The following is a 25,707-nucleotide window of genomic DNA, read 5'->3' as shown; positions in this document are numbered from 1 at the left end:
GTGTTTGGGCTGACCTGTGGTGGAGTGACCTAATGCTGTGATGGGCGCAGTAGCCGAGTGGTTAAAACGTTGGACTGTCAATCTGAGGGTCCCGGGTTCGAATCACGGTGACGGCGCCTGGTGGGTAAAGGGTGGAGATTTTTACGATCTCCCAGGTCAACATATGTGCAGACCTGCTAGTGCTTGAACCCCCTTCGTGTGTATATGCAAGCAGAAGATCAAATAGGCACGTTAAAGATCCTGTAATCCATGTCAGCGTTCGGTGGGTTATGGACACAAGAACATACCCAGCATGCACACCCCTGAAAACGGAGTATGGCTGCCTACATGGCAGGGTAAAAACGGTCATACACGTAAAAGCCCACTCGTGTGCATACGAGTGAACGCAGAAGAAGAAGAAGACCTAATAATGAACGTCGATAGAATGGGTTGTGTTGCTATGATTGCTGTGGTTGGTTTATAATACTACGTTGATTCATTCATTTTGCTAGGAAGGTTTATCAAATTGAAAGGAATCTGTGGATATTAGATTCAGTTATGTTCGCATGTAGGAACGCACAAGAGTTATTTGCTGAATACAGTGAATACAACAAAACTACAGTCTGTCAGTAAATAAACTGGATATATTTTGTAAAAAATCTCTGTGGCAGTTTGACTGAGATCCTTAGCTAAGCTGTGGGTCTGTCATATTGAAACAGGTACGGCAAATGTATGTTACATTACTAGGTTATTAGAGGTGTCTGGTTTTGTTCAGCAGTGCAAGGTCTCTTCTGGTCTGTGGCTTTATGATACCAGATAACAGTATAGGTCGACAGAGAATGTATATCATTATTTGTATTAATGCATTCACTGTGAGGGGAATATAACTTCAGCCGTAGGGCCTTTCCAAGGGAATTTTCAGTGAAAATTGGTATAAATTACAAAAAAAAAAAAAAAAAAAAAAAATTCTACAGGCTACATTTTTTCTCATTTTGTCAGAAGTTTGCAGACCATTTTTTTTTTATGCTGAAAGGAAAGTGACTTTCCCATTGAAAGCGCTTTTGAAATTATAGGAAGTACAGATTACAATTTTTAGCTGGTGGCACGGCTGCTCAGCCGAGCACAAAATCCGGCTCTTTAGTTGGCCGAGCAGCGTCTAGCGTCTTGGGTGAAAAATTTTTTAATGCCAGACTTTCCCACCGCACTCTGCACTGACCGGCACATTCGCCGCGGTATTTCTGGCCCCGCGCGCCAAACCGGGACACTGCCTTCTTTGTTTCACTCGGCCCCGCAGCCCCCGCCCCACTTTTCCCACCTTTTCACAGCATCCACACATTTCCTGCAGCGATTACAGAAAGTTGAATTATTGCTATTCCTGGTTGTATTATTGGAGTGCAGTTTGATTTGATTTACACAATTTCATTATTTTATCAACATCATCGTTTCTTTTTTTTTTCTTTTGTTTTTTACTACCTTAAAAATCTTCGTCTTTCTCGTGGAATGAAGGGTACAGCAGTGCCATAAGCCGACAGACACTCACCCCGCTCTCCATCCCCCTGCTGCTCGCACTCACCATGCTACAGTGTGTTCATTTAAACGTTTGTTGTGCTGCCAAGAAAAATCGCACAACTCAAAAGGTAAGCTAATCTGCATGCAGGCATGCTATATGTTCTGTGTGTATTTACGATATTATTGTGCTAAACGCCTGTTTTCTTTGAGAGGGATTTAAACTTAACGATTTTTGCGATCATGTTTCTACTTATCCTTCTCTTCTCTTTCTTCATTTATGTTTCAGCCGTTGCCGCAACAACCGCTATGTAAGAAAACATATTGTGTTTGGAGTCAATGGAAAGCTTATTTTGTGTTCTATTTGGAAAACCACTTCTTTAGTCGTTATTTCCGATCCATCCGAGGAGATGATGCGCGAAAGAAACAAAGCAGATTTACCGCCGAACAAGCGTACAGCGAGTGCCGCTGGCGCGGCCTGTTTGTCAGCCGCGTTTATTTATATCCATGCCCTACTTCCTGGGTTCACGAACTTTCGCAGGGCCAACTAAAGTGCCAGCACTGAACACCCGTGGTGGAGCAACAAACTATATTTTAGCTGTGCAACTTCACACTTCTTGATATATGAAATATACCTATACTATTGTGAATGTTTTAACAAAAAAAAAACCAGCAAAAAACAAACACACAAACAAGCATACAAACAAAGAAAAATCCTCCCTCACTAAAGTGATTCAGCAGCAGTGCAGGGTCTCTTCTGGTGTGTGGCCTCCTGGTGACCATACATAGATGGTTCCCTGCAGACTGCCAACACTGTGACTATGATGGAATGGCCTGGGTGTTGGCTGTGTATGTGGGGGGACTGTATGAGTGGCGTTGGAGGAATGCCACTGAAATGATGCAAATGATGGTGCAGCAGAAAAAAAAAGGAAAAAGGAAAAAAAGAAAGCCCTGCCTTCTTCTTCTAATCAACGTTATGATGATGAAGATGATTATTACATGTTTCACTGATCGATGGGTGTGGTGATTCAGGTGGTGAAGCCATTCTACGATTTCTGGCATGCGTTCTGCACGGCCAAGTCTTACGTGTGGATGGAGGAGTATGACACTCGTGAAGCTCCAGACCGCCGCACTCGCAGACTCATGGAGGCGGAGAACAAGAAGAAACGAGACGCCGCCAAGAAAGAAAGGAACGAAGAAATAAGGGTCAGTTTTCAGTGTGTGTGTTTGTGTTTGTGTGTGTGTGTTTGTGTAATGTGTGTGTGTGTGTGTGTTTGTGTGTGTGTGTGTGTTTAAGGGCAGTTTTTTTTGTTTTCCTTTTTCTTAAACCCTTGTACACACAGTTGTATTTCTACTTTCTTTGTATTTTTACAAATCACAAGAACACTGTGATCTCAGCATTCACAGAACTAAATGTTTTTAGTTAAGTATAAATGAACATCCTGCAAATCATCAAATTTTAAGAATACAATGTTTTTGTTGTTGTTTTTTTAATGTAAGAAAAAAAAATCCTCGCTTGTAGACTGGGCTGGTGTTTTGTGATGTGTGTAAGACATGAGTTGTAAATAAATGAATAGGTAAATATTTTTTAATCAACTATTTGATGGCATGTATCAATCATTCTTGAAAAAACAACAACACAGCAACAAATCCTTCAAATTGTCTGACTCCTTCTTGACACTTTCAGCGGGTAACTGCCTCAAATGCCATGCTCTTTCATTCCACCCCCGTCTACGTTGTAACAACAGGGTCCAAACATCCATATACATGCCGTGTGTGCGTCTGTACGCATTTCAAAACCTACGCCAACTCACAGCCATAAACTCCCACGTTACGCTCTGATTGTCGCTGCTTGATCAGCCGACTTTACATGTGAAGGAACTGGTGAGATTTGTTCGTCAGATTTCTTCCTGTATCGCTTTTGGTCACAGTTATTTCCCCTTGACTTTTGTTGGTCACAGTTTTTTTTAATAATAATAATAATGATAATAATGGACATTTGCTAGCGTTTTCCTCCCTTAAAGAGAGATTGAAGTGCTTTATAATAAACATTAAACACACACACAGACACACACAGACAGACACAGACACACACACACACACACACACACACACGCAATAACTCACAAAAGGAAGAAGATTAAAAATGATGATACAGCACACAATAATATAAAACAGATTCAGAGACTATGTGTATTACATTACAAAATCACACACACACACACACACACACACACACACACACACACACACACCGAAAGAGAGAGAAAGTTTGCATGGCTTATATTATAACTGAAAAGGTATGGAAGGTCTGTAGATAGGCGTGTTGAAAAAGATGTGTTTTTCCTCTGGACTTTTTGCTGTGCAGGCACTGGTGGCCTTTGTCAGGAAGAGGGACAAACGAGTCCAAGAAAACAAGGTAATAAAAGACTTAATATAATAATGATGGTAATTATATAGCACTGAATCTTGTGCCGAGACAAATCTAAGCGCTTTCACACCAGTCATTCACACGCATGCATAACTCTAAAACTGAAGAAACTGAAGACAAGGAAGGGGTAGGGGAGGGAGGCTATCTTGTGAAGAAGTGGGTTTTAAGGCCAGACTTGAAAGAGTGCGGACCCTGACGAAGCGAAAGAGGAAGTTCATTCCAAATGCAAGGTCCAGAGACAGAGAAAGAACGGCGTCCAACAGTTGAGTGTTTGAAACTGTGTATACATAAACAGAGTGGATCCGAAGCCGATCGTAGAGAGCAAGATGGAGTGTAGAGGTGAAAGCAGCCAGAAAGACAGGAAGAGGCAGATCTGTGAATACATCTATAACATAGAGTGCTGATCTTATACTTTATTCTGTGTGAGACAGGGAGCCAATGGAGATGTTGCAAAATAAGGAGTGATGTGCTCAGATCTTTTCTTTCTGAGGACGAGTCGGGCAGCAGAGTTTTGTATGTGCTGAAGGGACTGAATGGATGAAGCAGGCAAACCAGACAATAGGGAGTTACAGTAGTCAAGGCGAGAGAGAATGAGAGAAACAAGTCTAGATGTTACATCGGTGGACAGATATTTCCGAATGGAAACTGGATGAGAACTGGATTGGGAAGAGAAGGAATGGGAAGGAGGAACTGGTGAAATGTGGATGAATTTGGACCATATCCTTAACCCATTGACTTCTGGAACAATTTGTAATTTTTTAATCACCAACCTTTAAAAAAAAAAAAAAATCCACAAAAATTAAACTATTGTATGAAAAAGTTTATGTTTTGTTAAAGGATATTGAATGGAGAATAATTATGATTGTCATATGTTGAATGTGGACAGGATGAGGTAACTCCCAGTTAGGGGAAGATAACTGATATTAAATAAACAAAATCACAAAACAGTTTGGAAAAAAAAAGGAAGAAAATTTAAGTCTGTTTATTTTATGGGTGGAATGGTGCTAGAATATTTGCAAATGTATTAGAATACAACAGCCAAGTGCAGTTATGTTGTTTTCCTCCACTGTCATGTCATTTTAAGGAAACACTTTACGTAAATACTCACATACACCCCCCCCCCCACCCCCCCCCCCCACACACACACACACCTTCACACCCACACACTTACAAACACTATCACACAATATTGCAACACAAAAAGCTGACTGTAAACAGTATTTCGGCTTGAAGCTTTCATCTGGAGGGTTTCATGGTAAAGGAAAACCCCAAAACGAAGGTTTCAAGCTAAAATACTGGGTGTTTTCTATACAGACTTCTGATATGACCCTGCCCCCTTCATGTCAATGTACCTTGTTGTATTTAGTCATCATCAGGAGAACCAGAATCACTTCAGCTGATCAGTGACAACATTATTTTCGTTTTCAATCACATTTCCGTAGTTGCTATTGTTAACATTTGCAGAAAATAAACACAGTTCTTACTACTTCTTCTGTACTGTATGTGCTGGCAGCCCTGTTGACACACTCAACAACTTTTAGCTTTACAAAATGCAATAAAAATAAAAAAAGCATTGAAATTGAGCCAAAACTTGATGAGATATTGCTTCGAACATGCATCGAGGTAATCACCATTTGCAAGGAAGTAAACCTATTCAAGTGACCGGCTGGACCGTTGATAATGCAGTTACCCCTAAAACTGTAATTTTTGTCCCATTGATCCTATCCAGTTTGCTCCTGGTATTGAGGCAGTTCTGGTGTTGATTTATTGCTTAATTAACAAGTTAAAGCAAATGGAGCATTTTGAAGGAGTGCAGCGGTAATCATCTTCGTCCAGACATGCACAACCAGTCTGTATTTTGACATCAACTTACTGTTAAGGTAGGACTGATGTTAATAGACTGATGTTCGTGGAAATCTTCTTCTTCGTTCATGGACTGCAGCTCCCACATTCACTCGTATGTACATGAGTGGGATTTTACATGTGTGACCGTTTTTACCCCGCCATGTAGGCAGCTATACTCCGTTTTCGGGGCATGGCAGAAATCAAGTTGCGATTTTGATGTGATTGTGTTGAACATGGTTGTTTTATGTTGTGTGTGTCTTTTTTTTTGTCATGCAGAGGAAGCTGGAGCAGAGGGCAGCTGAGATAGAGAAGAAGACGAAAGAGAAAAGGGAAAAGGAACTTCAGGAGAGACACAAGTAAGAGACAGCAACTCGGAATGTGTCAGCCTTTCTCCAGTTAACGTGACTAGAGTGATGGCCTAAAGGTAACGCGTCCACCTAGGAAGCGAGAGAATCTGAGCACGCTGGTTCGAATCACGGCTCAGCCGCTGATATTTTCTCCCCCCTCCACTAGACCTTGAGTGGTGGTCTGGACACCAGTCATTTGGATGAGATGATAAACCGAGGTCCCGTGTGTAGCATGCACTTAGTGCATGTAAAATAACCCACGGCAACAAAAGGGTGTGTTCCTGGCAAAATTCTGTAGAAAAATCCACTTTGGTAAGAAAAACAAATAAAACTGCACGCAGGAAAAAATACAAAAACAATGGGTGGCTCTGTAGTGTAGCGATGTGCAGCCCGAATTTCATACAAAGAAATCTGTTGTGACAAAAAAAAAAAAAAAGAAGACATACAATACTTTTGACTTTGAACTGCTGTGATACCTGGAAGACGATAGTGATTATTACAAGTTTTTTTTAGATATAGATATAAGTTTTACATCATTTAGTATTGTTTTATTTTTGCTTGACAATCTGTCGAGGAGAATCAAAAGTAGTTCCGTTCTGTCATCTTCACATACAGTTTTGGTTGAGTTTTATTTGCTTAGTTAAAAGTCTTTTGTGACCAAGTTGGCAAAAGAAAAACAGTTGAATTCGTTTGTAAAAAATATTGATTTTATTTATTTCCTTATGACACATTTTTATGCAAGATACCAAGCTGGTATTTCTTGATAAGAAAATCATTGTAGGGTATTAATTTGATGAACACTTTGTGTGTGTGTGTGTGTGTGTGTGTGTGTGTGTGTGTTCTTATATGTCCATGAATTTGTGTTTTTGTGTTTGTCTTTTTCTGTGGTGTGTGTGTGTGTGTGTGTGTGTGTGTGTGTGTGTGTGTGTGTCTATGTGTGTGTGTGTGTGTGTGTGTGTGTTTCTTATGTGCATGCTTTTTTGTTTGTGTGTGTATGTCTTTTTTTCTTTTTCTCTGTGTGTGTGTGTGTATGCGTGTGTTGTGTGCATGTGTGTATATATACGTATGTGCATGTTTGTGTGCGCTTTTATATGTCCATTGTATTTGTGTTTGTATGTGTATGTCATTTTTTCTTTTTCTGTGTGTGTGTGTGTGTGTGTGTGTGTGTGTGTGTGTGTTCATATGTTTTTTTATATATGTCCATGTATTTGTGCTCATGTCTGTATGTCTTTTTTCTTTTCCTCTGTGTGTGTGTGTGTGTTTGTGTATTTGCGTTTATATGTTCAGTTCAATTCAGTTACTCTAGGAGGCATCGCTGCGTTCAGACAAATCCACATACGCTACACCACATCTGCTAAGCAGATGCCTGACTAGCAGCTTAACCCAGCGCGCTTAGTCAGGCCTTGAGGAGAAAAAGAGAAAAAAGAAAAGCTATATATGTGTGTGTGTGTGTGTGTACACGGACAGACGTCGAGAGAACTACAAGGAGACTGGGTGGTCGGCCATGTCCGGCCTGGAGGACGATATCCAGAAGCTGGAGGCGGAGCTGGCCAGACAGTTTGGTGACCACAGTGACGACGACGACGATGACGATGATGATGGTGGCAGCGATGGGAGAGAAGGGGGTGCTCAGGCTGAAGAGGGCGCTGCAAACGACAGCGGTGAGTGTGGCGTGCGGACCGTGTCGGAGAGAAATAGTCATTCTTCAGAGAAAAACAGTCATTCTGTAATTACTGTGAATGAGGGACACGGCAGCTAAGTGATTAGAGCTCGGGATGTTCAATCCTTGGATGCTGGGTTTGAAAACCAGTTGCATCATTCTGGTTAATCAAGTGTGGGGATTTTGCCAATCTCCCAGCATTTTGGTTAATCAAGTGTGGGGATTTTGCCAATCTCCCAACATTTTGGTTAATCAAGTGTGGGGATTTTGCCAATCTCGCAGCATTTTGGTTAATCAAGTGTGGGGATTTTGCTAATCTCGCAGCATTTTGGTTAATCAAGTGTGGGGATTTTGCCAGTCTCCCAGTATTCTGGTTAATCAAGTGTGGGGATTTTGCCAGTCTCCCAGCATTTTGGTTAATCAAGTGTGGGGATTTTGCCAGTCTCCCAGCATTTTGGTTAATCAAGTGTGGGGATTTTGCCAATCTCCCAGCATTTTGGTTAATCAGGTGTGGGGATTTTGCCAATCTCCCAGCATTCTGGTTAATCAAGTGTGGGGATTTTGCCAATCTCCCAGCATTGCGGTTAATCAAGTGTGGGGATTTTTCCAATCTTCCAGGTGGATGATACATGCACAGACTTGCCAGTCGCTGAACCACCTTTGTGTGTGTGAACACATATGCAGAGCATAAAGTGCACACCTTAAAGATCCCATAAACTGCGTCTGTGTTTGGTAGGTTGTGCAAACACAAACATACTTGGTAGGTTGTGGATACACAAACATACTCGGTAGGTTGTGCAAACACAAACATACTTGGTAGGTTGTGGAAACACCCGCTCAGCATGCACACCCATGGAAAAACGGAGCATGGCTGCCTGAATGGCTGGAAGAAAAACATTGAAGTGCACTTTTAGATATGAGTGAACATGGGAATTGCAGACCATGAAAGGAGAATGAAAAAAAAACAACCTCTATGAATATTGAATTACCGTAAAGTTCGGTCTATTGAGCGCACTGATATATAAGTCGCACCCACTAAATTTTGGAAAAAATTGAACTTTATACATACGTAAGCCGCACTGGCTTATAAGCGGCACTTATTACTGGTACCGGAACACATACTGATACTACAGAAAAGCTGTCAATACTGTAGGTTATGAAATAAACACAAGCGGGAACAACAAAAAGAAAAGCAAGCGAAAATACTGCTAGTGCCACAAAAAAACAACAAAACAAACCAAAACAAAACAAAACAAAACAAAAACCCAATGAAAATAAGATCCATAATTTAGGGATAGTCACATTTATTCAACGTCATCCTGCTCACTGAATCCACTAAAATCTTCATCTTCAGTGTCCAAGTTGAAGAGAACTGGCACAGCTTCCTCCGCCATCTTGTCACTGACTTCAGCCTCGCTTTCACTTCATGAACATGAAGGTGGAGGTCGTTGCTGGTTCGTTGCTTGCACTGTCGTCTGCTAGGTCGATCGCCTTCAATTTGAAGGCTGCATCATAGGTATAACGTCGCGTTTTCGGCATGATGAGGGTGTACGCTTGAGCAGAGTAGAACTGAATGCTGATCTGAAGGCTTTAATGTGTGCGGATTTGATTTATAAAACGTGAACAGTTAGCACACTATCCTGAAGCTCATCCAAAAATTCATGGACAGAAATCATGATTTTGGTGAGTTGAAGGGCAGCTAAGAATAGACGAGAACGTGACACTCCCGGGATCGTTAAAATCCTCAAATAAGCCGCATCATTGTATAAGCCGCAGAGGTTGAAGCTGGGGTAAAAAGTCGCGGCTTATAGACCAAACTTTACGGTACTCTTAGTGAAAAGATGTTAAACTGAAGATTTTTATTTTCTCAATTTAATCTGGAAAATGACAGTCTTGATTGCAAACTTAGATATTACTTTGTTTTGTTCAGTGTTCGTTTCTGTGCATGCATCTTTTGTATGTGTGTGTGACTGTGAGCGTGTATGTGTGCGTGGGTGCATGTGTTTGTCTGTATGTATGTGTTTGTCTACATGTTTCCTTTCACTGAATTCCTGTTGTTAGTTCCGTATATATTTCCTTTCTGTGAATTCCTGTTGTTAGTTCTGTATATATTTCCTTTCGGTGAATTCCTGTTGTTAGTTCTGTATATATTTCCTTTCGGTGAATTTCTGTTGTTAGTTCTGTATATATTTCCTTTCATTATATTCCTGTTGTTAGTTCTGTATATATTTCCTTTCACTAAATTCCTGTTGTTAGTTCTGTCTATACTCCCTTTCACTGAATTCCTGTTGTTAGTTATGTATATATTTCTTTTCATTATATTCCTGTTGTTAGTTCTGTATATATTTTCCTGTTGTTAGTTCTGTATATATTTCCTTTCATTATATTCCTGTTGTTAGTTCTGTATATATTTCCTTTCGGTGAATTATATATTTACTTTCATTATATTCCTGTTGTTAGTTCTGTATATATTTCCTTTCATTATATATTTACTTTCATTATATTCCTGTTGTTAGTTCTGTATATATTTCCTTTCATTATATATTTACTTTCATTATATTCCTGTTGTTAGTTCTGTATATATTTCCTTTCATTATATATTTACTTTCATTATATTCCTGTTGTTAGTTCTGTATATATTTCCTTTCATTATATATTTCTTTTCATTATATTCCTGTTGTTAGTTCTGTATACATTTGTGTGTTCTGTGTGTCTGTCTGTCTGTCTGTCTGTGTCTGAACTGTGTGTGGTTGTGTCTGTGTGAGAGTGAGTGAGTGAGTGTGTGTGTTTGTGTGTGTGTGTGTGTGTGTGTGTGTGTGTGTGTGTGTGTGAGAGAGAGAGAGAGAGAGAGAGAGAGAGAGTGAGAGTGTGTGTGTGTGTATGTGCGTGTGTGTCCATCGTGTGTGTGTGTGTGTCTGTGTCTGTGTGTCTGTGTGTCTGTCTGTGTCAGTGTCTGTCTTCTTCTGTGCATTTGTGTTTGTTATGTTCATCAATTCTTTTTTTCTTTCTTTCTAAGCTTTTATTGAAGATTTTTTCATTGAGGGTGCTATTATCAGTACATCATCATTTGGCCAATAGCTTTTCCCCCGTAGCAGTCAGTGCCCTGTCTATTGAAGTTGAACAAATCCAGTATGATAAATAGAATTGTGCAATCAACAACCATCTACCTGAAGATCTAGTCATCAGCCCCATCCATATGTAATATGCGGCTTCTGTTCAAATGTGTGTGTGTGTGTGTGTGTGTGTGTGTGTGTGTGTGTGTGTGTGTGTGAGAGAGAGAGAGAGAGAGAGAGAGTGTGTGTGTGTGCAGTGCATGCATGTGTGAGTATGCACAAGTTTTTTTTTCATATTGATATGCACCTGTATGTATCCTAATTTGTACTGTATCTGTGTTTGTGTATGATTTTCGATTTATGGTCGTATCTTCTTATGTACTAACCCCCCCCACCCCCCCAGGCCCCCACCCCCACCCCTTCCCAAGTATTCCTTGTGACCCCGGTACGCCTCGGTACTAAAGACATATTCTGTTCTATTCTATAACATGTGTGTGCGTTTACACCTGTGCGTGTTCCAGTCCCCGAGCCGCAGCCCGAAGAAGAGGATCTGTACGACGGTCTGTTCTGTCCTGCCTGCAACAAGGCCTTCAAAAGTGAAAAGGCGTACGTATGTTGGTCTCCGCTCTCAGCATGTTAGTGGGAAGTTTTGAAAAAATGTGGCACTGTTGAACAGTAGTTCAGTTTCAGTTTCAGTTTCAGTAGCTCAAGGAGGCGTCACTGCGTTCTGACAAATCCATGTACGCTACACCACATCTGCCAAGCAGATGCCTGACCAGCAGCGTAACCCAATGCGCTTAGTCAGGCCTTCAGAAAAAAAGAAGAAGAAAAAACAAGGGTGAATAAAAAATAGATAAATACATAAAAAAAATAACTACTACCACTACTAATAATATGTATAAAGCGCAAAAACGTGATGAAGTCAAATATAAGCATAAATAAATAAATAAATAAATAAATGAATAATGATTATATTTATAATATAAAAAAGTAATTATAATATAAAAAAAGTAGTTCAGTGGTCTCATTGTCAAAATCACCTGATATTTTGAGAGTTAGAATGTTTTTGTAAGGGATCCTGTGAGTGAGCCAGTATGAAGACTGTGGCTTAGTGCCTTGCGTGAAGGAGACAGGACACGTTTAGTATTTTATTTGAAGAGGAAAGGGCATATGTTTGTGTTGTGCCGAAGAAGAAAGAACATGTGTAATGTATTGTGTAAAGAAGAAAGTACATGTAGCGTGTTTATGTGGAAAAGAAAGGATGTGTGTTGTGTGAAGAAGGAAGAACATTTATAGTGTATTGTGTAAAGGAGGAAGGACAAGTAGTGTATTTGTGTGAAAAACAAATGATGTGTGTTGTGTGAAGAAGAAAGGACATGTGAAGTGTGTTGTGTGGAGAAGAAAGGGCATGTGTAGTGTGTTGTGTGAAGAAGAAAGGACATGTGTAGTGTGTAGTGCAAAGAAGAAAGGACATGTGTAGTGCAAAGAAGAAAGGACATGTGTAGTGTGTAGTGCAAAGAAGAAAAGACATGTAGTGTGTTGTGTGAAGAAGAAAGGACATGTGTAGTGTGTTGTGTGAAGAAGAAAGGACATGTGTAGTGTGTAGTGCAAAGAAGAAAGGACATGTGTAGTGTGTTGTGTGAAGAAGAAAGGACATGTAGTGTGTTTGTGTGAAAAAGAAAGCATGTGTGTAGTGTTTTAGTTGAAGAAGACATGACATGTGTAGTGTGTTGTGTGAAGAAGAAAGGACATGTGTAATGTGTTCTGTGAAGAAGAAGAAATGGCATGTGTTGTGAGTTGGCGGAAGAAGAAAGGACATGTGTTGTGAGTTGGCAGAAGAAGAAAGGACATGTGTAGTGTGTTGTGTGAAGAAGAAAGGATGTGTGTGGTGTGGTGTGTTGTTTGAAGAAGGCAGGACATGTGTAGTGTGTTGGTTGAAGAAGAAACGACATGTGTAGTGTGTTGTGTGAAGAAGAAAGGATGTGTGTGGTGTGGTGTGTTGTTTGAAGAAGGCAGGACATGTGTAGTGTGTTGGTTGAAGAAGAAACGACATGTGTAGTGTGTTGTGTGAAGAAGACAGGCCGTGTATGTGTTGACAGCATGTCCAACCACGAGAGGTCCAAGAAGCACAAGGAGATGGTGGCCATCTTGAGAGCCGAGCTGGAGATGGACGAAGAGATGATGGAAGAACAGGTCAGCATGGCTTGACTTGTTTTTTTTAGATTAAAAAAAAAAAAAAAAATCTTTATTATTATTATTTTTCATTTGTATGTAGTTTTCATAATGTTTAAAAGATGTTCTTGATGTTGGCAGTGGTGTGAAGAAAAAAATAGCCACTTTGGAAACTCGCGTAAGTGTGTTACCTTCAGTTTTTGTTGTTTGTTTTGTTATATTTTGTCGTTTTGACTGGAATTTTGTTTTTATTGTAATTTTTGGATTTGCTGTATCATAACCATTCCCACCTCAAGCTCCCCTCCCCTGCCCCCCCCCACACCCCCCCAACTCCTCACTCTGTCATCTCAGAACACAAGTTTATTTTGAATTTTTTGGGTGGTGGGGTGGGGGGAGATGACGCAGAGGGGGGGGGGGCAGGGGGTGAGGGGGATGGGGGGGTGGGGGAGTAGCGTGCTAGATTTTCTATGTGACCAGCAATGCTTGTTTGAACATCCAGTACCTGTTTTTTTGGAGTTTTAAGCTGGCTGATGCAGATCCTGTGATGATGATTACGTTATCCCCACCCCACCCCACCCCACTCACCCTCCCTTTCCCACGGTTACAGGAAGGGGAAGAAGCGATGGCCGCGGAGGACGGGGGTGGGGGTGGCTCACAGGGAAAGCAGACGGAAGCGGAAGGCGACAGTGTGAAGACGGAGGGGCAAGAAGCAGAGGAGGAGGAAGCTGAGGAAGAGGAGGAATACGTCAGTCGAGCAAAGTGAGTCGAGTGTACGTGAGGGGCATACTTCAGTGTGTGTGCACAAAAAAACACTGAACTCAGAAATAAGGGTCAAGTTGTAAGAGATGCTCGACGGGCGCAATAGCCGAGTGGTTAAAGCGTTGGACTGTCAGTCTGAGGGTCCCGGGTTCGAATCACGGTGACGGCGCCTGGTGGGTAAAGGGTGGAGATTTTTACGATCTCCCAGGTCAACATATGTGCAGACCTGCTAGTGCCTGAACCCCCTTCGTGTGTATATGCAAGCAGAAGATCAAATACGCACGTTAAAGATCCTGTAATCCATGTCAGCATTCGGTGGGTTATGGACACAAGAACATACCCAGCATGCACACCCCCGAAAACGGAGTATGGCTGCCTACATGGCGGGGTAAAAATGGTCATACATGTAAAAGCCCACTTGTGTGCATACGAGTGAATGCAGAAGAAGAAGAAGAAGAAGAGTAAGAGATGCTCCAGCATAAATGCAAAGGCTGCTGTTATGTCTACACATTTTGCATGCTTACCTAAAGCGTTTATGCTGGGAGTATCTCTACAACTTGACTCTGACTTGACTTGATTCAACTTCATCTATTGTCGCGAAGCCCAAAAGGACTGATATCTAAATACAAACAAAAGGAACAAAGAAATGGTCATCTTAGTATTCTGATATAGTATTTTGAGAAAAAAAAGTGATTGTGGTGGGCTTGTTCTCATGTGGAGTGATGGCCTAGAGGTAACGCGTCTGCCTAGGAAGCGAGAGAATCTGAGCGCGCTGGTTCGAATCACGGCTCAGCCGCTGATATTTTCTCTCCCTCCACTAGACCTTGAGTGGTGGTCTGGACGCTAGTCATTCGGATGAGACGATAAACCGAGGTCCCGTTTGAAGCATGCACTTAGGGCACGTAAAAGAACCCATGGCAACAAAAGGGTTGTTCCTGGCAAAATTTTCAGGGTGTCGTTTTTAAGGCCAAGCATGCACAACAAATGGTGATATGTTTCAGTGCTGTGTTTTTTTTGTTATCTTTTTAAAAAAATTTTGTTATTTTTTATTTTTACAGATCAAAGAAACAAAAGAAAAAGAAAAGGCAGAGGCAGCTTGAGGTATGTGTGACAGTTTGACATTGTGAATTGTTTCTTCATTGTTTCTTCATTGTTTCTGGAGATTGATCTACTTTGGTGTTGGCAGAACCAGTGTCAGTCTGCTGTGAGAGACACAGAGACAGAGAGACAGATATTTATGTCAACAGTGTAGAGATCAGGTTGGGTTCAATAGACAATAGGTCATATGACCGGAAGAACATAAAATCAATAGGTCATTTTGAAAATCAATAGGTCAAATATCACCCGGTTAATGCAAAAGTGGGAACGCCAATTCTTCTCGCCGAAGCTCGCGAAAGGCAGCGATAAAGATTCGTTTCAGATTTCGTTTCGTCACGGATCCGTATTTTAGTAAACCAGTTTATAGTCATTTCCTGTAGGAGCAGACGACAAAGCGATCGCGATCGTTAAAGAGAGAGAGAGAGAGAGAGAGATGGTTACTTTGGTTGACCGACTGGTCATAAAAACAATAAGTCATGTGACCTGGCAACTTGAAAAACAATAGGTCATTTCAAAATTAAATGCGTCAATGACCGATGACCGATGTCGAACCTGATCCCTGACAGTGGATAGGATCCCTCTTACCACATCGGCCCAGGCTTCAGACTGTTTTAAATGTCGTTTATTAAAAAACCAGGGAATGTGGTGCAGTAAGGGGGTAGGGAAGTGGAAAGTTAGTTTCAGTTATTTTCAGTAGCTCAAGGAGGCGTCACTGCGTTCGGACAAATCCATATACGCTACACCACATCTGCCAAGCAGATGCCTGACCAGCAGCGTAACCCAACGCGCTCAGTCAGGCCTTGAGAAAAAAAAAAAGAAAAGAAAGAAAAAGAAAAGGGTGAATAAATAATAGGTAAATACATAAAAAAAGAACTACTACTACTACTACTACTACTACTACTAATATGTACAAGGTGCAAAAGCTTGATGAAGTCAAATATAAGCGTACATAAATTTAAAAAAAGAAAGAAAAAAAAGAGTAATAATAATAATAATAAAATAAATAAATAAAAAGACAACAGTGATGATAAATAAGCAAATAAGTGTGAAACATGGAGACACACATTCACACATACACCCACATATATATATATAACAGATATGCATAACAGGGAAGTGGAAAGTGAAGGGTTAAGGGGCAAGGGACTGGACTGAATTGCATTTTCTCTGTGTGTGTGTGTGTGTGTGTGTGTGTTTGTGTGTGTGTGTGTGTGTGTGTGTGCGTGCATACATTTGGAACATACATGAAGATGATAATTATGCCCTGTGGGCAAAACAACGAAAGTCCAAGTTAGCAAACTTACAGATGGCTATCACTCACTCACTCACTCCAAACAGTGCTTTACCAAACACTTCACATCAATCCACAGTTTGTTTCAAATGAAAAATGAAAAAAAACAACCCCAAAACCCCACTAAAATATCCCAGTAATTAAATTTTACAGCTATTATCACCTGTTTTGGATTCTCAATTCTGAATAGTCTAAATTCTTAAAGACGAATATAAATTCCAGAGCCTTCTACATATAAGCTGAGGTTGTATATCATTCAAGATTAAACCTGCCTTGATTATATGTAATACTTAAATAATTACCAACCCGTTTAAATGCATTGCATCTAAACTGTTACAGAAGAGTGTTTATAAGGAAACAGAAATAGTAATTAAATATGATAAAGAAAATTCAGTATCAATACAAAGTTTTTAAAATGTATTTTTCAAGTGAGTTGAACAAGTTGTTTTGTTATGTCTGAAGCTGGCGTAGATTGATTTTTTTATTTTGTTATTATTTCATCATCAATAGTTAATGAGTTTTAGTGCTTGTTAAGCAGTTTGAAATGTACTTGAAAAAAAGCAGTGAATAAGTATTCATTGCTAGTATTATTATCATTATCATTATTATCATTGTCATTATTAATATTGTTTTTGTTAGTCTCAGAACCTCTCGTGCAACTTAGACACCCAAGTTCAAATCCCTCTCCCCCCTTTCTGCCCGTAGAACATGAGAGTCGTTTGTTGCAGGAGCCTGATGAAGAGGATGTGGACCACCTGGCGGCCTCTGTCAGCCACCTCCACATGAAGGACCATGACCAGGAGGAGGAGGAGGTCTCCAGCAGGAGGTGGGCCACCATCAGCTGGCACTGTGTGGATGCTTGGGAATCTGACTGGGGCAAAGAGAGGATTTTTTTGGAACCTGACTGGGGCAAAGAGAGGATTTTGGGGAATCTGACTGGGGCAAAGAGAGGATTTTTGGGAACCTGACTGGGGCAAAGAGAGGATTTGGGGGAATCTGACTGGGGCAAAGAGAGGATTTGGGGGAATCTGACTGGGGCAAAGAGAGGATTGGGGGGAATCTGACTGGGGCAAAGAGAGGATTTGGGGGAATCTGACTGGGGCAAAGAGAGGATTGGGGGGAATCTGACTGGGGCAAAGAGAGGATTGGGGGGAATCTGACTGGGGCAAAGAGGGTTGAACTTGACATGCCACGTTGAACTGGCAGTGTGTGGACACTGGGAAATGTGATTGAGGCAAAGAGGGTTGAACTTCACATGTCACAGTCAGTTAGCACTGTGTGTAGATGTGGGAAATGTGATTGAGGCAAAGAGGGTTGAACTTCACATGCCACAGTCAGTTAGCACTGTGTGTAGATGTGGGAAATGTGATTGAGGCAAAGAGGGTTGAACTTCACATGTCACAGTCAGTTAGCACTGTGTGTAGATGTGGGAATGTGATTGGGGTAAAGAGGGTTGAACTTCACATGTCACAGTCAGTTAGCACTGTGTGTAGATGTGGGAATGTGATTGGGGTAAAGAGGGTTGAACTTCACATGCCACAGTCAGTTAGCACTGTGTGTAGATGTGGGAATGTGATTGAGGTAAAGAGGGTTAAACTTCACATGTCACAGTCAGTTAGCACTGTGTGTAGATGTGGCAATGTGATTGAGGTAAAGAGGGTTGAACTTCACATGTCACAGTCAGTTAGCACTGTGTGTAGATGTGGCAATGTGATTGAGGCAAAGAGGGTTGAACTTCGCATGCCACAGTCAGTTAGCACTGTGTGTAGATGTGGCAATGTGATTGTGGTAAAGAGGGTTGAACTTCACATGTCACAGTCAGTTAGCACTGTGTGTAGATGTGGCAATGTGATTGTGGTAAAGAGGGTTGAACTTCACATGTCACAGTCAGTTAGCACTGTGTGTAGATGTGGCAATGTGATTGAGGCAAAGAGGGTTGAACTTCACATGTCACAGTCAGTTAGCACTGTGTGTAGATGTGGCAATGTGATTGAGGCAAAGAGGGTTGAACTTCACATGTCACAGTCAGTTAGAACTGTGTGTAGATGTGGCAATGTGATTGAGGTAAAGAGGGTTGAACTTCACATGCCACAGTCAGTTAGCACTGTGTGTAGATGTGGGAAATGTGATTGAGGCAAAGAGGGTTGAACTTCACATGTCACAGTCAGTTAGCACTGTGTGTAGATGTGGCAATGTGATTGAGGCAAAGAGGGTTGAACTTCACATGTCACAGTCAGTTAGCACTGTGTGTAGATGTGGCAATGTGATTGAGGCAAAGAGGGTTGAACTTCACATGCCACAGTCAGTTAGCACTGTGTGTAGATGTGGCAATGTGATTGAGGCAAAGAGGGTTGAACTTCACATGTCACAGTCAGTTAGCACTGTGTGTAGATGTGGGAATGTGATTGAGGCAAAGAGGGTTGAACTTCACATGCCACAGTCAGTTAGCACTGTGTGTAGATGTGGGAATGTGATTGAGGCAAAGAGGGTTGAACTTCACATGCCACAGTCAGTTAGCACTGTGTGTAGATGTGGGAATGTGATTGAGGCAAAGAGGGTTGAACTTCACATGCCACAGTCAGTTAGCACTGTGTGTAGATGTGGGAATGTGATTGAGGCAAAGAGGGTTGAACTTCACATGTCACAGTCAGTTAGCACTGTGTGTAGATGTGGGAATGTGATTGAGGCAAAGAGGGTTGAACTTCACATGCCACAGTCAGTTAGCACTGTGTGTAGATGTGGGAATGTGATTGAGGTAAAGAGGGTTGAACTTCACATGCCACAGTCAGTTAGCACTGTGTGTAGATGTGGCAATGTGATTGAGGCAAAGAGGGTTGAACTTCACATGTCACAGTCAGTTAGCACTGTGTGTAGATGTGGCAATGTGGTTGAGGCAAAGAGGGTTGAACTTCACATGCCACAGTCAGTTAGCACTGTGTGTAGATGTGGGAATGTGATTGAGGTAAAGAGGGTTGAACTTCACATGTCACAGTCAGTTAGCACTGTGTGTAGATGTGGCAATGTGATTGAGGTAAAGAGGGTTGAACTTCACATGTCACAGTCAGTTAGCACTGTGTGTAGATGTGGCAATGTGATTGAGTCAAAGAGGGTTGAACTTCACATGTCACAGTCAGTTAGCACTGTGTGTAGATGTGGCAATGTGATTGAGGCAAAGAGGGTTGAACTTCACATGTCACAGTCAGTTAGCACTGTGTGTAGATGTGGCAATGTGATTGAGGTAAAGAGGGTTGAACTTCACATGCCTCAGTCAGTTAGCACTGTGTGTAGATGTGGCAATGTGATTGAGGCAAAGAGGGTTGAATTTCACATGTCACAGTCAGTTAGCACTGTGTGTAGATGTTGCAATGTGATTGTGGTAAAGAGGGTTGAACTTCACATGTCACAGTCAGTTAGCACTGTGTGTAGATGTGGCAATGTGATTGAGGTAAAGAGGTTTGAACTTCACATGTCACAGTCAGTTAGCACTGTGTGTAGATGTGGCAATGTGATTGAGGTAAAGAGGGTTGAACTTCACATGCCACAGTCAGTTAGCACTGTGTGTAGATGTGGGAATGTGATTGGGGTAAAGAGGGTTGAACTTCACATTAGCACTGTGTGTAGATGTGGCAATGTGATTGAGGTAAAGAGGGTTGAACTTCACATTAGCACTGTGTGTAGATGTGGCAATGTGACTGAGGTAAAGAGGGTTGAACTTCACATTAGCACTGTGTGTAGATGTGGCAATGTGACTGAGGTAAAGAGGGTTGAACTTCACATGTCACAGTCAGTTAGCACTGTGTGTAGATGTGGCAATGTGATTGAGGTAAAGAGGGTTGAACTTCACATGTCACAGTCAGTTAGCACTGTGTGTAGATGTGGCAATGTGATTGTGGTAAAGAGGGTTGAACTTCACATGCCCAGTCAGTTAGCACTGTGTGTAGATGTGGAAATCTGATTGAAGTAAAGAGGGTTGAACTTGACATGCCACAGTCAGTTAGCACTGTGTGTAGATGTGGGAATGTGATTGAGGCAAAGAGGGTTGAACTTCACATGTCACAGTCAGTTAGCACTGTGTGTAGATGTGGGAATGTGATTGGGGTAAAGAGGGTTGAACTTCACATGCCACAGTCAGTTAGCACTGTGTGTAGATGTGGGAATGTGATTGAGGTAAAGAGGGTTGAACTTCACATGCCACAGTCAGTTAGCACTGTGTGTAGATGTGGGAATGTGATTGAGGTAAAGAGGTTTGAACTTCACATGTCACAGTCAGTTAGCACTGTGTGTAGATGTGGCAATGTGATTGAGGTAAAGAGGGTTGAACTTCACATGCCACAGTCAGTTAGCACTGTGTGTAGATGTGGGAATGTGATTGGGGTAAAGAGGGTTGAACTTCACATTAGCACTGTGTGTAGATGTGGCAATGTGATTGAGGTAAAGAGGGTTGAACTTCACATTAGCACTGTGTGTAGATGTGGCAATGTGACTGAGGTAAAGAGGGTTGAACTTCACATTAGCACTGTGTGTAGATGTGGCAATGTGACTGAGGTAAAGAGGGTTGAACTTCACATGTCACAGTCAGTTAGCACTGTGTGTAGATGTGGCAATGTGATTGAGGTAAAGAGGGTTGAACTTCACATGTCACAGTCAGTTAGCACTGTGTGTAGATGTGGCAATGTGATTGTGGTAAAGAGGGTTGAACTTCACATGCCCAGTCAGTTAGCACTGTGTGTAGATGTGGAAATCTGATTGAAGTAAAGAGGGTTGAACTTGACATGCCACAGTCAGTTAGCACTGTGTGTAGATGTGGGAATGTGATTGAGGCAAAGAGGGTTGAACTTCACATGTCACAGTCAGTTAGCACTGTGTGTAGATGTGGCAATGTGATTGGGGTAAAGAGGGTTGAACTTCACATGCCACAGTCAGTTAGCACTGTGTGTAGATGTGGGAATGTGATTGAGGTAAAGAGGGTTGAACTTCACATGCCACAGTCAGTTAGCACTGTGTGTAGATGTGGGAATGTGATTGAGGTAAAGAGGTTTGAACTTCACATGTCACAGTCAGTTAGCACTGTTTGTAGATGTGGGAACGTGATTGAGGCAAAGAGGGTTGAACTTCACATGCCACAGTCAGTTAGCACTGTGTGTAGATGTGGAAATGTGATTGAGGCAAAGAGGGTTGAACTTCACATGTCACAGTCAGTTAGCACTGTGTGTAGATGTGGCAATGTGACTGAGGCAAAGAGGGTTGAACTTCACATGTCACAGTCAGTTAGCACTGTGTGTAGATGTGGGAATGTGATCGAGGCAAAGAGGGTTGAACTTCACATGTCACAGTCAGTTAGCACTGTGTGTAGATGTGGCAGTGTGTTTGAGGCAAAGAGGGTTGAACCTCACATGCCACAGTCAGTTAGCACTGTGTGTAGATGTGGCAATGTGATTGAGGCAAAGAGGGTTGAACTTCACATGCCACAGTCAGTTAGCACTGTGTGTAGATGTGGCAATGTGATTGAGGCAAAGAGGGTTGAACTTCACATGCCACAGTCAGTTAGCACTGTGTGTAGATGTGGCAATGTGATTGAGGCAAAGAGGGTTGAACTTCACATGCCACAGTCAGTTAGCACTGTGTGTAGATGTGGCAATGTGATTGAGGCAAAGAGGGTTGAACTTCACATGTCACAGTCAGTTAGCACTGTGTGTAGATGTGGCAATGTGATTGAGGCAAAGAGGGTTGAACTTCACATGTCACAGTCAGTTAGCACTGTGTGTAGATGTGGGAATGTGATTGAGGTAAAGAGGGTTGAACTTCACATGTCACAGTCAGTTAGCACTGTGTGTAGATGTGGCAGTGTGATTGAGGCAAAGAGGGTTGAACTTCACATGTCACAGTCAGTTAGCACTGTGTGTAGATGTGGCAATGTGATTGAGGCAAAGAGGGTTGAACTTCACATGTCACAGTCAGTTAGCACTGTGTAGATGTGGCAATGTGATTGAGGTAAAGAGGGTTGAACTTCACATGTCACAGTCAGTTAGCACTGTGTGTAGATGTGGGAATGTGATTGAGGTAAAGAAGTTTGAACTTCACATGTCACAGTCAGTTAGCACTGTGTGTAGATGTGGGAATGTGATTGAGGCAAAGAGGGTTGAACTTCACATGTCACAGTCAGTTAGCACTGTGTGTAGATGTGGGAATGTGATTGAGGCAAAGAGGGTTGAACTTCACATGCCACAGTCAGTTAGCACTGTGTGTAGATGTGGGAATGTGATTGAGGCAAAGAGGGTTGAACTTCACATGTCACAGTCAGTTAGCACTGTGTGTAGATGTGGGAATGTGATTGAGGCAAAGAGGGTTGAACTTCACATGCCACAGTCAGTTAGCACTGTGTGTAGATGTGGGAATGTGATTGAGGTAAAGAGGGTTGAACTTCACATGTCACAGTCAGTTAGCACTGTGTGTAGATGTGGCAATGTGATTGAGGCAAAGAGGGTTGAACTTCACATGTCACAGTCAGTTAGCACTGTGTGTAGATGTGGCAATGTGATTGAGGTAAAGAGGGTTGAACTTCACATGTCACAGTCAGTTAGCACTGTGTGTAGATGTGGCAATGTGATTGAGTCAAAGAGGGTTGAACTTCACATGTCACAGTCAGTTAGCACTGTGTGTAGATGTGGCAATGTGATTGAGGCAAAGAGGGTTGAACTTCACATGTCACAGTCAGTTAGCACTGTGTGTAGATGTGGCAATGTGATTGAGGTAAAGAGGGTTGAACTTCACATGCCTCAGTCAGTTAGCACTGTGTGTAGATGTGGCAATGTGATTGAGGCAAAGAGGGTTGAATTTCACATGTCACAGTCAGTTAGCACTGTGTGTAGATGTGGCAATGTGATTGTGGTAAAGAGGGTTGAACTTCACATGTCACAGTCAGTTAGCACTGTGTGTAGATGTGGCAATGTGATTGAGGTAAAGAGGTTTGAACTTCACATGTCACAGTCAGTTAGCACTGTGTGTAGATGTGGCAATGTGATTGAGGTAAAGAGGGTTGAACTTCACATGCCACAGTCAGTTAGCACTGTGTGTAGATGTGGGAATGTGATTGGGGTAAAGAGGGTTGAACTTCACATTAGCACTGTGTGTAGATGTGGCAATGTGATTGAGGTAAAGAGGGTTGAACTTCACATTAGCACTGTGTGTAGATGTGGCAATGTGACTGAGGTAAAGAGGGTTGAACTTCACATTAGCACTGTGTGTAGATGTGGCAATGTGACTGAGGTAAAGAGGGTTGAACTTCACATGTCACAGTCAGTTAGCACTGTGTGTAGATGTGGCAATGTGATTGAGGTAAAGAGGGTTGAACTTCACATGTCACAGTCAGTTAGCACTGTGTGTAGATGTGGCAATGTGATTGTGGTAAAGAGGGTTGAACTTCACATGCCCAGTCAGTTAGCACTGTGTGTAGATGTGGAAATCTGATTGAAGTAAAGAGGGTTGAACTTGACATGCCACAGTCAGTTAGCACTGTGTGTAGATGTGGGAATGTGATTGAGGCAAAGAGGGTTGAACTTCACATGTCACAGTCAGTTAGCACTGTGTGTAGATGTGGGAATGTGATTGGGGTAAAGAGGGTTGAACTTCACATGCCACAGTCAGTTAGCACTGTGTGTAGATGTGGGAATGTGATTGAGGCAAAGAGGGTTGAACTTCACATGTCACAGTCAGTTAGCACTGTGTGTAGATGTGGCAATGTGATTGTGGTAAAGAGGGTTGAACTTCACATGTCACAGTCAGTTAGAACTGTGTGTAGATGTGGCAATGTGATTGAGGTAAAGAGGGTTGAACTTCACATGCCACAGTCAGTTAGCACTGTGTGTAGATGTGGGAATGTGATTGAGGTAAAGAGGGTTGAACTTCACATGTCACAGTCAGTTAGCACTGTGTGTAGATGTGGGAATGTGATTGGGGTAAAGAGGGTTGAACTTCACATGTCACAGTCAGTTAGCACTGTGTGTAGATGTGGCAATGTGATTGTGGTAAAGAGGGTTGAACTTCACATGTCACAGTCAGTTAGCACTGTGTGTAGATGTGGGAATGTGATTGGGGTAAAGAGGGTTGAACTTCACATGTCACAGTCAGTTAGCACTGTGTGTAGATGTGGGAATGTGATTGGGGTAAAGAGGGTTGAACTTCACATGCCACAGTGACTGAGCACTGTATGGGCACTTCAGAATCTGATTAAGGCAAAGAGTGTTGCACATCATATGCCACAGTGAACTAGCACTGTGGGCGCTTAGGAATGTGATTGAGGCAAAGAGGGTTGAACTTAAAACAAGCACAGAAACTGTTGCTCTTTAGTTGCCCAGTTTCAAGCACATAGACTGATCTCTTGACACAAAATACCACAGTTGCTGTTGAAAAAAAAAAGAAAAAAAAAAGCAAAAACAAAAAATAAAAGTTTTTTCTTCTTTTTTTTCAAGAAATGCCAAGTCCAAGAAAAATAAGAAAAAGGACCGGAAAGCTGCAAATGGCTCAGATACTGTTAATCAGGTGAGTACTTACAATGTTTTCCCTAAAAAAGGAAAAAAAAAGCTTCAACTCAAACTGGTCTAGTACTAGATTGTTACAAAACTCAGTATTTTAATGATGACCATATTATATTTAACATTTCACATTGGATCGTCCCAGTACAAATGGTCTTCCACATACTGAACATTTTACATTGGATCATCCCAGAACAAATGGTCTTCCACATACTGAACATTTTACATTGGATCATCCCAGAACAAATGGTCTTCCACATACTGAACATTTTACATTGGATCATCCCAGAACAAATGGTCTTCCACATACTGAACATTTTACATTGGATCATCCCAGAACAAATGGTCTTCCACATACTGAACATTTTACATTGGATCATCCCAGAACAAATGGTCTTCCACATACTGAACATTTTACATTGGATCATCCCAGAACAAATGGTCTTCTACATACTGAACATTTTACATTGGATCATCCCAGAACAAATGGTCTTCTACACACTGAACATTTTACATTGGATCATCCCAGAACAAATGGTCTTCTACATACTGAACATTTTACATTGGATCATCCCAGAACAAATGGTCTTCTACATACTGAACATTTTACATTGGATCATCCCAGAACAAATGGTCTTCTACATCCAGATAGAGATATTGGAAAAGGAACTTCAGAGCATCTGACACAATTCTAGCTGGGTTTTCCAGGTAACAATGAATCAGATATTGATGTCACTGTGCCAAGATGCAGCAAGGATTGAGCAGCAGTTTAGGGAGGGATGTCTTCTCTTCTCTCTTCTTTCCTTTACATCACCAACATCAGTTTGCCGATGAATCTGTGTTTCCCACACTCCACAGAATGTTGACATGGATTTCAGAATCTTTAACATGCATATTTGATCTTCTGCTTGCGTATACACATGAAGAGAGTTCAGGCACTGTCTTGTGTTTACACATTTGTTGACCAGGGAGATCAGAAAAAACACTTGCTTACCTGGAAGGAGTTGTGTGTAAAATGTCATCATGCATTCCAGT

General features: G+C 41.7%; 1 protein-coding gene across 1 annotated transcript in view; it reads left to right on the top strand.

Annotated features, from left to right (window-relative positions):
• The window catches only part of LOC143294770 (dnaJ homolog subfamily C member 21-like), a 36,126-nt gene that overhangs the window by 4,750 nt on the left and 5,669 nt on the right, over positions 1-25,707 (top strand). The window contains exons 5-14 of the mRNA XM_076606246.1: positions 2,518-2,691; positions 3,854-3,904; positions 6,038-6,117; positions 7,576-7,769; positions 11,343-11,427; positions 12,921-13,014; positions 13,601-13,752; positions 14,811-14,853; positions 16,870-16,967; positions 24,610-24,679. Coding sequence (XP_076462361.1) covers positions 2,518-2,691; positions 3,854-3,904; positions 6,038-6,117; positions 7,576-7,769; positions 11,343-11,427; positions 12,921-13,014; positions 13,601-13,752; positions 14,811-14,853; positions 16,870-16,967; positions 24,610-24,679 — 1,041 coding nt within the window. The remainder of the gene's footprint in view (positions 1-2,517; positions 2,692-3,853; positions 3,905-6,037; positions 6,118-7,575; positions 7,770-11,342; positions 11,428-12,920; positions 13,015-13,600; positions 13,753-14,810; positions 14,854-16,869; positions 16,968-24,609; positions 24,680-25,707) is intronic.

This window comes from Babylonia areolata, chromosome 20 (genome assembly GCF_041734735.1).
Source record: "Babylonia areolata isolate BAREFJ2019XMU chromosome 20, ASM4173473v1, whole genome shotgun sequence".
In the NCBI taxonomy this organism is placed as follows: Eukaryota; Metazoa; Mollusca; class Gastropoda; order Neogastropoda; family Buccinidae; genus Babylonia; species Babylonia areolata.
This window is presented reverse-complemented; position numbering and strand designations above follow the sequence as displayed.